The sequence below is a fragment of the Pogona vitticeps genome, chromosome 3 (assembly GCF_051106095.1).
Source record: "Pogona vitticeps strain Pit_001003342236 chromosome 3, PviZW2.1, whole genome shotgun sequence".
NCBI classification, from domain to species: Eukaryota; Metazoa; Chordata; class Lepidosauria; order Squamata; family Agamidae; genus Pogona; species Pogona vitticeps.
Window position 1 is genome coordinate 192,064,772 of NC_135785.1, and position 15,695 is coordinate 192,080,466.

General features: G+C 40.5%; 1 protein-coding gene and 1 long non-coding RNA gene across 25 annotated transcripts in view; one reads left to right on the top strand and one right to left on the bottom strand.

Annotated features, from left to right (window-relative positions):
* LOC110077673 (uncharacterized) overlaps positions 1 to 15,695 on the top strand; it is an 88,036-nt gene that overhangs the window by 26,306 nt on the left and 46,035 nt on the right. The window lies entirely within an intron of this gene.
* The window catches only part of DMD (dystrophin), a 1,295,019-nt gene continuing 1,290,171 nt past the window's right edge, over positions 10,848 to 15,695 (bottom strand). For all 24 annotated transcript variants that reach the window (XM_078390471.1, XM_078390476.1, XM_078390472.1 and 21 more), the window contains one exon: positions 10,848 to 13,867. In XM_078390471.1, coding sequence (XP_078246597.1) covers positions 13,770 to 13,867 — 98 coding nt within the window. In that variant the 3' untranslated portion in view covers positions 10,848 to 13,769. The remainder of the gene's footprint in view (positions 13,868 to 15,695) is intronic.

Genomic DNA, 15,695 nt, shown 5'->3' on the forward strand with positions numbered 1-15,695 from the left:
CTTCCTCTCAGCTTCTCTATTCGTTAAGTAGAAGAACCTGTGTTTTTAAAGCATTTGATTTCAGCTGGTTATCTTAACAATATAAAGAAAGATCATTCAATAAAAAGATTAGCTGGTGCTCAATGGCCTCAAAGGTTTCCCCTTGGACTGTCAAGGCAGGATCTTTAGCATTGATGAAACTCCTGAAATATGGGGATGCTGGCCGATCATTTGCAGGAAATATAAAAATCAATGATTTTTTAAAAATGAAATTGATTTAAATCATGATTTAAATCATTATGTGAATTTAAAAAATGATTTTTTAAATTTAAATCTTCAAAAGCTCTGGTTTTCGTATTTAAACTGTGATGTAAATTACAATTTCCTGAGAGGCACCCTATATGGAGAATAATGGGCAGGAAGACTACCAGACCTATAATGCCTTGCAGTTACCATGGAACCTAACCCCATCAAGCCAGTTCCTCCATTTTCACCATGTCTCAGAGAAGCCATTATTTCTCAGCTGAAAGTGATTACAGACACCTAAAGGACTTTAACTTGTTTTTTAAGCTAAAACCCTTGGAAGCCTGGCTGAGGGAATTCCTGCAGATCTCTGACGTCTGTGGTATTTTGAAAATCCCATGTCCAGTTGGGACCGTAGATGTAAAAGATCAAGGAGGCCTTTGTAATAGTAACAATGGTGCATTTCTTGTTTCTTTTTGAGAACGCATGGAATAACTCAGAGGCAAGAATGTGGGTGGAATGGTAAAGGAAGCAGGAGCAAGATGTTATCCTTGCAAAGGACAGCGTAGCACTTAATCTCAGTGAGTGTTGGTAGGCTTATTGACTTGTGTGTATTTATGTCTCTCTCTCTCTTTCTCTGAATGACTGAGACAATGTGTTTTATCTTCTTGGTTTCTGTTACTGTGTCACTTACATCATTTGTTTCATACTCCCTCTGTATAATTCTTGAGCTTCTCTTTGCTCTCTGCCCTTATATAGCATTATGCAATTACATGTCATGCCTTCTGCATTTTTTCCTACTGTATAGTATTTGCTTGTGTTTTCTAATTTCCTTAAAAAGTGCTGCAGTTATTATATACTTATGATGAACATGTGACTTGACTTGCATACTGTGTCTTAGCTTACCTTCTTCAGTCAACTATTTAGCACATGTTTTGAGTCCTCTGTCATACTTTCACAGACAGTCCTTGTTTCTTATCTGCAAAAATAAGTAATCTAGAATGATTCTAAATTATTTAATATATTGCAGCTATGTGTTTTACACAACTATATTGCATTATATGTGATTTGAACTGTAATCTACAACTGGGCTCCTCTGATAGAATTAATATGATGTTCTTGCATATCTACCCTGTTTTCCCCAAAATAAGACCTAACCTGAAAATAAGCCCTAGTATGATTTTTCAGGATGCTCGTAATATAAGCCCTACCCCTAAAATAAGACACAGTTAAGTGAAACTCCGCCCTCCACCATTGTGCAGCAACCAGAAGAAGATGACAGGACTGTGTTTGAATAAATGTAGACTGTTGTACATGAAAAAAAGAGCTTCCCCTGAAAATAAGCCCTAATGCATTTATAGAGCAAAATTTAATCTAAGACCCTGTCTTATTTTCAGGAAACATGATATATATTATTTAATGCTTAGATCTTGATAAGCTGTCATCTTGTGTCTGGACTGTACCATTTCAGAATATGCCTGGGGACTCTTCATGACTAAGCACTTCTCCACACAAAAAATAGGATATTAAATGTGAGGGTGGGATTCTGTTTCTTCCTCACGTCTAATATTCTATGCACAGCTTTTATTTTGTATGAAATGAATCTTAATAATGTAAGCCCTTGTTTGCAGACTAAGAGGTTTCTCACTACATTGACAGGTAAAGCAGTGTTACAAGCATAACAGGTTAATGATATGTGCATATTGTGATCTACATCGTGTTAGGCTGGTCATATCTAGATAGTACTCTTTTGTGGCAAAGGGCTTATATTGCAAAATAGCTTCTTTACTCCTTGCCCTCTCCACGTGTAGAGAATGACGACAGAGGGGGAGGAGCTACCTTGTTACTTTTTGGATTAATTCTTTTCTAAATGCCAGAATTTGTGTGCTTGGTTCACGTTCTCCTTTATTTGAGCTGTGGAGTAGGGTGTACACTTCAGAACTACCCTCCTAACACATATCAGACAAAACCAAACAAATTTTTTTAAAAAATAAAGCAGCCAAAAATACTGTGGCACCTTAAAGACTGTTATATTTTAATATGAGCTTTTGTGGACAGGTCCGCTTCTTCAGACAGACTTGATCTCAATATTATTTATGTAATGTAGTCAGCCTGGGAGTATTAAACAGAACCTCCAACCTTCAGAGGCTATACATGAAGGCTGCTTTTCCTAGGGAACATGTAGCGTGGAAGGGCTCTTCCTTTCCTTCCTTGCTCAGGGGCTTCCAGAGGGGCTTCCAATTAGCCTTCTCGGGTGAGGAGGTGAAATATAGGTATCTGTCTTTTGTTGTGTTCCCCTTTCTTTAGGATGTGAGTTCCTCTCAAGCCTTCGACTGCTCATGATAGTTACACATGTTCTGTTTTCCTGAACAACTCTTTCGCTTTGTTATCTTCGTGGAATCACACTTATGGGTTACCCAGACATGCAAATATTATCTTACTTTCATGCCTCAAGACCACAAAAACTGTGATAAGGGCAATATTGTGGGAGAAGATGGTATTCTCCTCCAAGGCTTTAGCCAAGAAACATTTAACATAGTAAGCAAATCCTCACTTTCATCCATGTCAGAGTGAGTGAAGCCACAGAAACTGTGGGGGACACCGACACTTTCATTCACCCTGGCCCTTTTGGACCCAGCCTTCAGAATGAACCCAGAGAAAAAGAAGGAGACACACAGTCCATCATCCATCCTTCTGCCGTCTTGAGTGCAGAAAGCGACCTTGATCATTCGGAAAGAAATAAGCTCCACAGACTCTTCTACCTGGTTTTCGAGTCTACCCAGCAAGCTTTACTATCTGAAGGCAAACTGGTGAACAGACCCTCTCATAAAGACTAGGGCTTTCCACATCAAGAAACTGAAATTTGCAAGATGGGAAACACCACTTGTGAACCTCTTCATGTCATCTCACAATATCCAATGCAAACTATTCTGCTCAAGGACGTGCCCACCCGAAAATGTGAAGGGAGTTGCCTTTCTCTGCAAATGGACTGACGTGTCTTCTTTGCCTTCTCTCCATGCTTCGTGATTACCAAGATACTTACCAGGATTCAAAGGGACAACACAGATTGCATGTTCATCACACCAGGGTGGCCCAGGTAACCACAGTTTGCCCCAATGCTTCTCCATGCAGACCATCGATACAAGTGGCTATAACATCATCTGGACTTCCTAGCTAACACAAACATCCAACTCTCAGAGCTCAACTTACAGCATGGCGTACTAGTCAGTAAGAGAGCCTACTTGATGCAAGACATTCTGATGGTCTTGAGGAAACCCAGCACTCACTCATCTTATGCCTACAAATGCTGAGCTTTCCCTCACAAATAATTCCTGCTGAGTCTTAGTGAAGGTTATTCATATTCTAGGGTTCCTTTCCATTTCCATAGGAATCCTTGCATAATTTGGTCATGCTAAGATATATTGCCCAATTAGAGATATAAAAAGTTTGTCTTGTCATGACAGGGACACAAAGGTTACTTCTATCTATTCTAGTTAGCCTTTTTCTCCAGTGTTGAAGATATATATGAGAAGCAGCTATTGTTAATACACTATTCATACCATCTAATTTGAGAAGTAGGAATAGTGGTGCCTCGCTTAATGATTACCTCATTAAACGATGAAACCGCTTGATAATGAGGTTTTTGCAATCGCAAAACGATGTTCTAATAGGAAAAATTCACTTCATGATGATCGTTTCCCTGCTTCGGGAACTGATTTTTCGCTAGACGATTATTTTAAAACATCTGATTGGCGGCTCTAAAATGGCCGCCCACTGTGCAAAATGGCTCCTTGCTGTGCTTTAGGACGGATTCCTCGCTTTAGAGGCACCGGAAAATGGCCGCCCTACGGAGGATCTTTGCAAAACGAGCAGGTATTTAGCCCATTGGAACGCATTGAACAGTTTTCAATGCATTTCAATGGGTTTTTAAAATTCGCTTGATGACAATTTTGCTTAACAGCGATTTCAACGGAATGGATTATCACCGTCAAGCGAGGCACCACTGTATAGGAAAAAGTTTCAGTCTTATGAAAGGTTTCCTTTCTTAGTAATTGGCATAGTGAGTGTGTAGGATTACATTTTGTTGTTTCATCTGACTTTCCCCTCCACACATCACAAATACCCTGTAACGTTCACCCTTATTATGAAGTAGTCATGCATATTCATGTTGCAGGCTAATGTTGCTAAGAGGCGGAGCCGAGAGATATGTAAAAGAAGCGGAGTCAGAGTGAGTCAGAGTCAGAGTGAGAGAGTGGAGAGATAGAGTGTGGTATTTGGGAGATCTGAGGTGTGATTAGAGTGAAGAGTGAATAAGAACTGTTATGACAAATACTGTAGAAGGTCGAGATTGATGATAATAGAAGTTACCTATGATTAATAATCAAACATCTGTAATCAATACAGAGGACCCTTAAATTACAGACGGCTTGACTTACAGACTTTTTGAGTTACAGACTTCTCTGGCCGCAAAATTTAGGTTTGACTTGCAGCCTGAGAATTGACTTACAGACCAGAAAAAAACCAAAATGGAACAAAAACGGCCTGTTACGGATTAATCGGTTTTCAATGCACTGTAGGTCAATGGAGACTTGACCTACAGACTTTTTGACTTGAGAACCGCCTTCCAATACGGATTAAGTTCTCAAGTCAAGACCCCACTGTAAACAAGTTTTAGTTAAAAGACAGTGAAGTTTGGACCTTCATCTTCATCCTTCCATAGTTAAGGTTGATTTAGTGATCATCTGGTGGCAGCGGGTGAAAAGGAGTAGTAGTTTGCCTTCATGTGCTCTGTGTCTGGACAGGCAGGCAAGGGGCACAAGGGGCGAATGCCACATACCCTTTCAAGGTAAATTGTTGAGACCAAGCTTACCATTTTAGTTTCTCCTCTCCCCACAAGTGTTAAATGGGAGTGCGGACAATGTGAGGCACAGAACTAAAGGAAAGAGAAACAGAACATCATAGGAAGTTGCCCTGTACTGAGCCAGATCATTGGTCTGTCTAGCCCAGTATTTTTGACATTGACTGGGAGAGGTTTTCCAGGATTTCAGGCAACAGATTTTCCAGCCTGTGCCTTGTGAAGCTTGAACCTTCTGCATGTGAAGTATGTGTGCTTTAATACTGAGTTATTCCCCTGTCCCCAATCCCAGGTTACAGAGATCAAGTGTATGGCTCCCTTCTCCTGTTTAGTATAGAATATTTTGTTGTTGGGACTTAAACCTAGCAGGTTCTCTAACCTTTGGTTTATATTTGGGAATTCATGACGGGCTTTCAGATTCTTTTAGTCTTATGGGTTTGGCTATAAGCGTAGCGAATTGGAAATTTAGAAATTATATTAAGGGCTGTGTAACAGACTATATACCACAGTTGTAAATTATGTAGCTTTACTACTTAGAATGAAATACAGAAATTGGAACTCTTCTAGTCTAGGAATATTTAGGGGATTTTGCTTAATAGTTAACTTTTTGTATGCATTCACAGAGTTTAATATATAGTATGTTTCTTTCTGTGTGTTTTGCTTTGTGATAGTGATCATTGTCAGATGCAGGGAGAAGTAATGCTTGCTTTTTGTCACGTCTATCTAGCTATTACAAGGCTTACACTTTAACTTTCCTCTGGAAACATTGAGGGGAAATTATATGTAACTAACTCTTCCATTAATCTTGGATGCAAGAAACAAGACTCAGCTTTTCTCTCCATCAAAATGAGACAAGAGCTCTTTATTTAGTGAATTTGGCAGAGTGAAAGCATGGTATGATAGATATTAATCCTTAGAATGAGCTTTTGATTATTTATTAGATGCACTGTACATTATCAGCAAGGCAAGCTTTGCATGCTTGTTCATCCTGGTGAACCATATCATGATACATTTTGATATGTTATCCTTCAATCAGTTAGCTTTAGACTGTGCTGCAGTATTTTGCCAGTATGAAAATCTGTCCTATACAGTGGTGCCTCGCTTAACGAGCGCCCCGTTTAACTACGAATCCGCATATCGATGCGGATTTTGCAATCATTTTTGCGATTGCATTGCAATGTTGACTATGGGGAAAAATCACTTTGCAATTTTTCCCCATAGCCCAATTTTCCCCCAGCTGAGCGGCGGGAGCTTCGAAGTCCCGCCGCTCAGTTGGGGGAAAATGCCGGTGGTGGCCTCGGAAGAACCCTTCCAAAGGGTCCTTCCAAAGCCACCTCCTGCATTCCCCTTCGGAAGGGGCATTTCCCCCCAGCTCAGCGGGAGCCCCGCTGCTCAGCTGGGGGAAAATGTCGGCGGTGGGCGGCGGCCTTGGAAGGACCCTGAAGCCACCGCCGACCGCTGACATTTGCCTTCCGAGCTCCCAAAGGGCCCCCCTCCGATATTGGAGAAAGCCCTTTGAGAGCTCAGAAGGCTCTCAGCGGCAGCGGGGGCAGGGTAGGGTGGATCCGGATGGCTTCCAGGCAAAGCACTGGAAGCCTTCCGGATCCCCCCACCCTGCTGCCACCACCGTCGCCGCTTGAAGCCACCCTGCGCCACCTATCCCAGCCATGCTCGGACTCCCAGGAGTCCGAGCATGGCTGGCATAGGCGGCGCGGGGCGGCTCCCGGTGGCGGGGGCAGGGTAGGGGCATCCGGACGGCTTCCAGTGCTTTGCCTGGAAGCTTTCCGGACCCCTCTACACTGCCGCCGCCGCCGCTTGAAGCCACCCCGCGCCGCCTATCCCAGCCATGCTCGGACTCCCAGGAGTCCGAGCATGGCTGGGATAGGCGGTGCGGGGTGGCTCCCGGTGGTGGAGGCAGGGTGGGGGGCTCCGGATGCCTTCCAGGCGAAGCACTGGAAGGCATCCAGACCCCCCACACACATGCTACCGCCACCACCTGTGCTTGGAGCCGCTGGCTGGCAGGCCCTTCAGAGCGGCCACAGGGGAAGGGTTCCCCCGCTATCGTTCCGAAGTGCCCCGGCCGGCCAGCTGCTTGAAAATGGGGGCTTTTCCTCCCAAAGGCCCCATTTTCACACAGCTGATCGGCGGTTCCAAAATGGCCGCCCGCGCTGCCCTCGCTTACCGAGGCAGCGAAAATGGTGGCCCTATGGAGGAAACCTCGCATAGTGGTGAGTTTTCACCCCATAGAAACACATTTAACAAAGTTTAATGCGTTTCTACGGGGTTTTCCCTCCCGCATTGCGATGATTCCGCATAGTGACAATTAATCCAGAACGGATTAATGTCGCTATGCGGGTTACCACTGTATTCTGATATGTACTGAGAGAGTGAATTCAGAATCAATCAAATATATTCATAATAGAGATATTTTCATGAGCACACTCCATTTGCTTTTGCAAAATGCAAAAGTTAAAAAATTGTTGTTGTGGGTTTTTCGGGCTCTTTCGCTGTGTTTCTGAAGGTTGTTCTTCCTGACGTTTCGCCAGTCTCTATGGCCGGCATCTTCAGAGGACTTGAGTAGGAACTCTCTCCATGCTTTATGAGCATGGTCAGAGTTCTTCCACAGAGCATGGACAGAGTTCTGACTCCTGTCCTCTGAAGATGCCGGCCACAGAGACTGGCGAAACGTCAGGAAGAACAACCTTCAGAACACAGCCAAAGAGCCTGAAAAACCCACAACAACCATCAGATTCCAGCCGTGAAAGCCTTCGAGAATACATTTTTAAAAAGCCATTGCAAAAAAAGCTAAGAAAAGGTGTAGCCTTACTACATACTAAAATGTATCAAGCTTGATTTTCTAATTGTTGTGCTTATTTGCGAAGGCTTTCACGGCCAGGATCTAATGGTTGTGGGTTTTTCGGGCTCTTTGGCCATGTTCGGAAGGTTGTTCTTCCTAACGTTTCGTCAGTCTCTGTGGCCGGCATCTTCAGAGGACAGCACTCTGTGCTCTGAAGATGCCGGCCACAGAGACTGGCGAAACATCAGGAAGAACAACCTTCGCAACACGGCCAAAGAGCCCGAAAAACCCACAACTGTTGTTCTTATTCTCCATCTATTTATATATTTCTCTGTACCTGCTGGGACTGCTCTCTCAACTTTTAAAAAAAAATCTGCAGATGCTTCCATAGACTACCATGGTTGCTGCTTTGAAAACTACAGCTATAATGAGCAAAGTTAGCCAAATAACGTTGGAAAATGATAGCAGTTTCTGTCTTGAAACTTGATTATTTATGACTGTGTATGTTCCTAGGCAGTTTTCCTTGGCACATTTATTGTTGAAATTGATTCAGTCATATTGTGATGCTCTTATTTGCATTTACTAAGAAGTATTGAATGACCAAAAACTGTAATAGAAGCTAATTCCTTGGTTTTCCCATCTGCCCTTAGTCATAACTGTGTGGTGCAATCAAAAGTAGCACTGGATTTAGCTCCTTACATCCTGTTTCTGGTAAAATGGAGCCTGCCATATAAAGGCTGGCAACCTTGCTCGTATGTAAGGTACATAACCGAAGAAAGGTTTTTTTCTTCTTCATCTTTTGTGGACCCAGATGCATACTGTGAAGAAATGAATTACGATTGTAATGCACTACTGAGAAACAAATTATATTTTAGAAATTGTTGGACCAAAATTCCTCTCATCGCTCATCAATAGCTATGCTGAACAGAGCAAATGGAAATTGCAGTCCAGCATTTGCTGGGGAACACTATCCTGTCCTGTTCTAGGATGAGGTTCCATTTTCTTTCCAAGAAAAACAAAACTTCAGCCTTCATTAAAAAGCATAGAATTTTGCAATTGATGTTATTTTATTTTATTTTTTTAAATCTGGTTCCCGTTTTACTGCTACTACCATTACTGTTACTACCATTTGTTCCTTATGATAAGTTAATTGAGCATTAGGTGTTGTCCTTGGCTGTTGTCAGTTCCTTGCAGAAGGATAACAGTGAGGCTGTTTTCAGCATGAGTTCATCCTCCAATCCCCAAAGGCAGCAAGTTGTTGCAAGTTTCTGACATTCTGAATCTAAACAAGCTCATATCTGAAGTTTGTTGGAAAACAGCTTAAATATTTTACTTTATTGGCCGAAAATATGCTAACACCTCTATGCAAACACTGAAGAATGTTGGTCTGAATGGTGGAAATTATGAGGAAGCATGAGTTGAAAGCAGAAGGTTCCAATCATATGAATTTTAAGGGGTGCTTCACATAGCAAAGTATTCATGGATTGTACTGAATTTAGTCTGCATACTTCCAGGAAAATGTCCTGTAGACTTCAAAACAACGTGCAGTTTCTCGTGGCAGGTTTCTGCCTTAGCTTATAAAACATCTGGCCTGAGAATGTGAAAGTAGAAGACATCCCTAAACTCAACTCTGATTCCTGAGATTTTTTTTTTTAAAGGATGCCACTGTTGTCTTTTGGGCACTGAGTCTAAAATTACAGAGCATTAATTACACTGAGTAAAGTAGTAAATTCAAAATTGAATGTGATTGCACTTTGCCCATCTGAAATCCATAAAGGCAGTCTAGTTGGAAAAGACCAAATTGCTAACATGCGCTGGATTATGGGGAAAGCCAGAGAGCTCCAGAAAAACTTCTACTTCTGCTTCATTGACTACGCAAAAGCCTTTGACTGCGTGGACCAAGTCCTTAAAAAATGGGAGCACCTGACCACCTTATGTATCTTCCTATACGTGGGATAGGAAGCAACAGAGAACTGGATATGGAACAACTGACTGGTTCAAAATTGGGAAAGGAGTATGACAAGGCTGTATATTGTCTACCTGCTTATTAAACTTATAATCAGAATACATCATGCGAAAGGCTAGACTGAATGAATCCCAAAGTGGAATTGAGATTGCCAGAAGAAATATCAACAACATCAGATATGCAGATGATCCCACTCTGATGGCAAAAAGTGAGGAGGAATTAAAGAACCTCTTAATGAGGGTGAAAGAGGAGAGCGCAAAAAATGGTCTGAAGCTCAACACCAAAAAACTAAGATCATGGCCACTGGTCCCATCACCTCCTAGCAAATAGAAGGAGAAGATATGGAGGCAGTGACAGAGTTTACCTTCTTGGGTTCCATGATCACTGCAGATGGAGACAGCAGCCACGAAATTAAAAGACTCCTGCTTCTTGGGAGGAAAGCGATGACAAACCTGGGACATCATCTTAAAAAGCAGAGACATCACCTTGCTGACAAAGGTCTGCATAGTCAAAGCTACGGCTTTTCCAACAGCGATGTAGGGAAGTGAGAGCTGGACCATAAAGAAGGCTGACCGCCAAAGAATTAATGCTTTTGAATTGTGGTGCTGGAGGAGACTCTTGAGAGTCCCTTGGACTGCAAGGAGAACAAACCTATCCATTTTGCAGGAAATCAACCCTGAGCACTCACTGGAAGGACAGATCTTGAAGCTGAGGCTCCAGTACTTTGGCCATCTCATGAGAAGAGAAGACTCCCTGGAAAAGACCCTGATGCTGGGAAAGTGTTAAGGCAAGAGGAGAAGGGGATGACAGACGACGAGATGGTTGGACAGTGTCACTGAAGCTACCAACACGAATTTGACCAAACTCCGGGAAGTAGTGGAAGACAGGAGGGCCTGGCGTGCTCTGGTCCATGGGGTCATGAAGAGTCAGACACAACGACTAAACAACAAAGGTCAAAAAGAGGGCCACAAATTAAATATAGATGACTCATAAAAATGCCACACTTATTTTTATAACATAATTGCGTGCTTTATTGATATACACAGTAAAGCAGTATATAATACAGTAAGTAAGGCATATATTTGGTGAAATTTGATATGTTGTGAAAAATGCAGTAAAACTGACGTGTATAAAAATATTTAGTGTTACAGTGTTGATGTTAGAACACAACAGATTATGATACCCAAGTAATAAACCAGTATTAGATAACAATGGTATAACATGCCAGATGATAGTTAGTCATTTAGTTACACTGATAATGTTTTATGGTTTAATAGATCATGGATATAAAGAACATGAAATACCCCCCCAATGCTCTAAAATCAGCAATAAAGCTCTTAAACTCTTTTAAATATTTTTGAGACTCAATTCAAAACTAACGAATATGAAGGAAAAAATAAATGAAAAACCTGATGAAAACAATCGTGCACTATTAGTATTCTATTCTTTTAAGAGAAATTTGAACTTAAAAGCTTAAAATAAAGACACCCCTGTTAAATCTGACTCTGCGCCTTCCAGTAGACTGGCTATGAGAATATGAAGTATACCCAAGGGCAAATAAAGCACATGGTCCACCCTAGTATCAGTGGAGTGTTTATACAGGGTGGAAGAGACTTAGGACTTGATAGATCAGAACCCTGTATTGCTCACCTTAGTGTGCATCACTTTGAAGCTTAAGAAACATGCACCTGGGAGATGCATGTCAGCAAGATGCACAGACTTATCATTCATAATAATACTTGGAGAAAAGATAAGCACTCAAGTCAGTGGTTACAGAATCCAGTACTGTCAAACTATTTAGACTGGAGGACCTATCTCCACCTCCCTTCACTTTCTCCATGTAAGGAAAAGCAAATCTGAAGATGTGAGGTTTCTGCTCATATGGAGACACTACATGCCAGAAAGAACCTTGTAAATTCTGGATTCTTGTACACATGCAGAGGCTATATGGAAACATAACCTTCCCTCTTCAGACTTACAGTCTTGTGTGAAGAAAACAATGACAGTACGGGTGAGGTTAGGTGCTTCCTTACAACTGTGTTGACAATAGTGGATTCCAGATGGTCTTAAAAAAGGCTAAGGTGACCGTTAGTCTCTTTAAATCCTATGCCAGTACTTTAGTGTGTGGGCTCGATGCTCAGACGAGGATGGATTCGTGTCCCAATTTAAAAAAAAAATTATGGAAAGGTATGTTGGGGGCTTCTTTTGCCAATTGGGATATGTTGCAAAATTAAACAACCTGCAAGTTGAAAATTAAAAACAACCAAACAATAATGAGTGGGTAAATTTATTGTTAAAATGGTAAGACTGGTTACACAATGGACAAGTGGTGATGATGTAATAACTTCTGTACATAATTGTCAGGAACACCACAAAACCAAAGTGAGGTAGAAATAACATGACTACCCATGTTTAATGTTAACTAGCATTAAAAATAAAATAATTTTGTTTTCCTCCCAAGTTTTAATTACACTTCATACAAGAAGAGGTAATGGATTTTACTCTTACAAAGTATTAACATTGTTTAGATGGTAAAATTCTATTTGCAGACAATGGAATTAAAGGCTGGCGGAAGGAAATGAAATGGTAAAGCTTTTGTTAACAGCACCTCAAAATTTTGAAGTAGTAAACCTGAGGAGCTGTTATGTAACTTCTATTTTCGGTTATCCCTCTCCTGAGTCATTGTTAATTGTGCGGTATTACTTACAGAAAGACCTATGGAGGCGCAAGAGTACTGTTGTCTTGGATGACCAACTGCCCACAAAGCAGTGTGGCTACTTCCCACTGAGTGGAGTAGAAGCTTGCAGAATTACTCCACACCATTTTGTGTTCTTTAATTGACCTGCTTTGGCTCCTTGGGACTTGAATACAAGGCAGGTTAGTAGTGACCAATTTTCAATGCACAATAACACTGCTACTATAAAAATTAAATAATAATACAAGCAATGTAATTTTCAGGATGGAAGTAGCTCACTATCTATAGGCAAGTCCTCATCACCCTCACAGATAGGTGCAGTTTATCTCATGAAAGTTGATGTCACAGGGCATGAAAGCAAATCAGACTTCTACTCTGAAACATTAAGGTGCTGGCCAGTGACAGAGGCAGGATACCGGACGATGAAGTCCAAAGGTACGATCCGGTAAGGCAATTTCTATTTTGTGTTAATTAACCACATTTGGGTTTGTAATAGTGGAGAGAAACAGCAGGAGCATAGAATACAGATGCAATTTGTCTTTTATTCTGGCAGGCTCTGAAGATAGCATTTGTCATGTAATGTGCTCTTCCGTATTATTGCCAACTAGCTGAATAAGTCCAATAAGATCTGATTTTATTTGAAAGGAGGCAGAAGTTTACCTCAATTGAAAGTTCAAAACAGCATGATTTTTAAGCCAGTGCTAGTCAGACAAAAGCAATGAAAATGTATGCTTATTTTGGTGCTGTTGAAATTCTTTGATTTGTAAGGAAAAGAACACAGAACATGAATATCTGTCTTGTACAATTACAGAGCTGAAATTATGCTAAACAAATGCACTGCCTCTTTTTTTGTTTTTTGTAGGGATTTATATAAACAATTATTTTCTTTATAAAGCACACTTTGTTTACAATCTTTCTTTATAATGGTTATAAATTTTTTTTAAACAACCCAAAATGCGTTCCATATAAAGAAATGGCAAGTTATTTAGCTATCAAGATTTTACTTGTAATTTTCTTATAATTTCTTTGTACAATTGCATAGACGTGTAAAACCTGCCATTGTTAACAAAACAATAACAGACTTAAGAAACTACTGAAATCTACAGTATAGTACCACTACCCTTCACAAAAATATAGATTTTATTTTCATGTAAACGCTTACAGTCTAATCCTCTGTCATATGAATATTATAAAAAACCATGCGGGTACGCCTGAAGTTGTAAAACACATCTTGCTATTCTAACACCTTGTTGTCAGTCATCACTGTCACTAAGGTTTCCATTGCTCGACCCAAGTCGTCTGCCATATGGAAAAGGCTGCCTACATTGTGGCCTGTGAAACAAACAAAAAAAGAGAAAAATTTTAAAGGCGAAGCTGTATTGTCATGAGTTTCAAATATTGCCATGTGTGCTGTATGTTAATAAATAAATAAATGAGTAGTTTACTCATAAACGCACTTCCATGCAAGAGGAAATATCAAATAATTTGGAGTGGATTCTGATATCGAGCAACCACTAGCAAAGCTGAGAGAAGCCTGCAGAGAGCTTTTCATCTGGCATCACATTGAGCTTTTCAAATGACAGGCCTGGCTAACCAGTTTCATAAAGTACATGCATGAAAACCCTTGGCAGAAAAGCAAAAAATAAATGTGCACATGAAAGACTTGCTACACACATCTTTGTAAATTAATCAGTTAAAATAAGTAACAGCTGACCTGATCAATCATCATCAACAAAAACAGCTTGACTGGGGAAATTGCCAAATGTTAATTGGTGTTAATGACAGGAAGGGCTTGAGTGAAACTTCTGCTGATGGCCAAATTGCAGAGCTAAACTAACCTTTACCAACTTACTAAATCTTATGAAGTATTGTTGTGCTAGGAAACCAAAAGAGTTGTGATCAAATTGGTGGGGGTGAGAAAAGTTAAATGTGACAAGCTGACTTAAACATTGCTGAGTATTTTGCAGTAAATACTCCTTTATTTGTTTGCTAAAAAGTCACTTTAATTAAATGTTTTCTTTTGACCTACATGGCACTTCATTTTAATGCATTTCAGAAAGTTTAAGCTACAGTAGATGCATATCTAAGAGTCAGATCACATGTTACAGCAAATACATATTTCTTCCTTTACAATTCAGGCATGCACATTTTTCAGAGCTACATTCTTGAGAAGCTAGACTTGCAAATGAAGTTACACTTATTTCTTGATGACAAAACAAAAGCAAGCAAATTATCCAAATTTGCTGAAGACCTGGGTAGAATAAATCTTTTCAAATTAAGAGAGCTCTGTTGCTAATTACATGTTAATAGTCCAGCCCTATAGGATGGCAGGAAAAAAGGAAAAGATGAACACAGAGCAAGTTAACAGTAAAATGTTGATTAATTACAAGGTCTCTTGGATGAAATCGTTTTTCTGGGCTCATTTTAATCCAGTTTGGATCCTGGATTCGGAACTAAAACAGGTTTTGTTACCTTGTGAATTACTTGTACCTGGGGAAGAATTGGGACAAGGTTAATATTATTGGTTCTCTTAGTCCTGTAATGGAGTCTTTCTTGGTAGGTTGAATTGAGATATGGCGGTGCTGTATTACGGTGGTTCTGCATCTACTTAGATGGCTAATTCCAGAAGATAAAATTGGTCAATTATTTTATTTCCAGTGTTTTCTTTGCATCTATGTGAAACCTTGAAAAAGATTATCCAGAGATGTAGGCTGAGATGTGACTAGTAGGCAAATGATATCCAGCTCCACCTTACCATTTCATCTCTGAGAGGTAAGGTAGTCAGTGTAAAGAAATACTGTAGTGCTTGGGCAGAGTGCAGGACTTGATGATGATCTGTATGCTGAGATTCAGTCCATACGAGATGGAAGTACTAAGTACTTGGTAAGTGGGTTATCTGTCTGGTTACATGGCATTTAGACTGTTCTGGAATTGACTGTACTCTGCAGATAACCAGAGTTTGTAATGTGGGGAATGCTCTTAGAGTCATCACTTTAGAGGTTCAGTTCCCTTAGTGTGCCTTTCATTGGTTTTGGCTGACATACTAGGATTGTGCCTGGACAAAGATAGCTCTGCAATAGTTACTCATTATGGTCTTCTGCCTTTAATTAATTCTCACAGAAAAATAAAAATTTCAAGTTTTTCTCCTGCTATATATGAT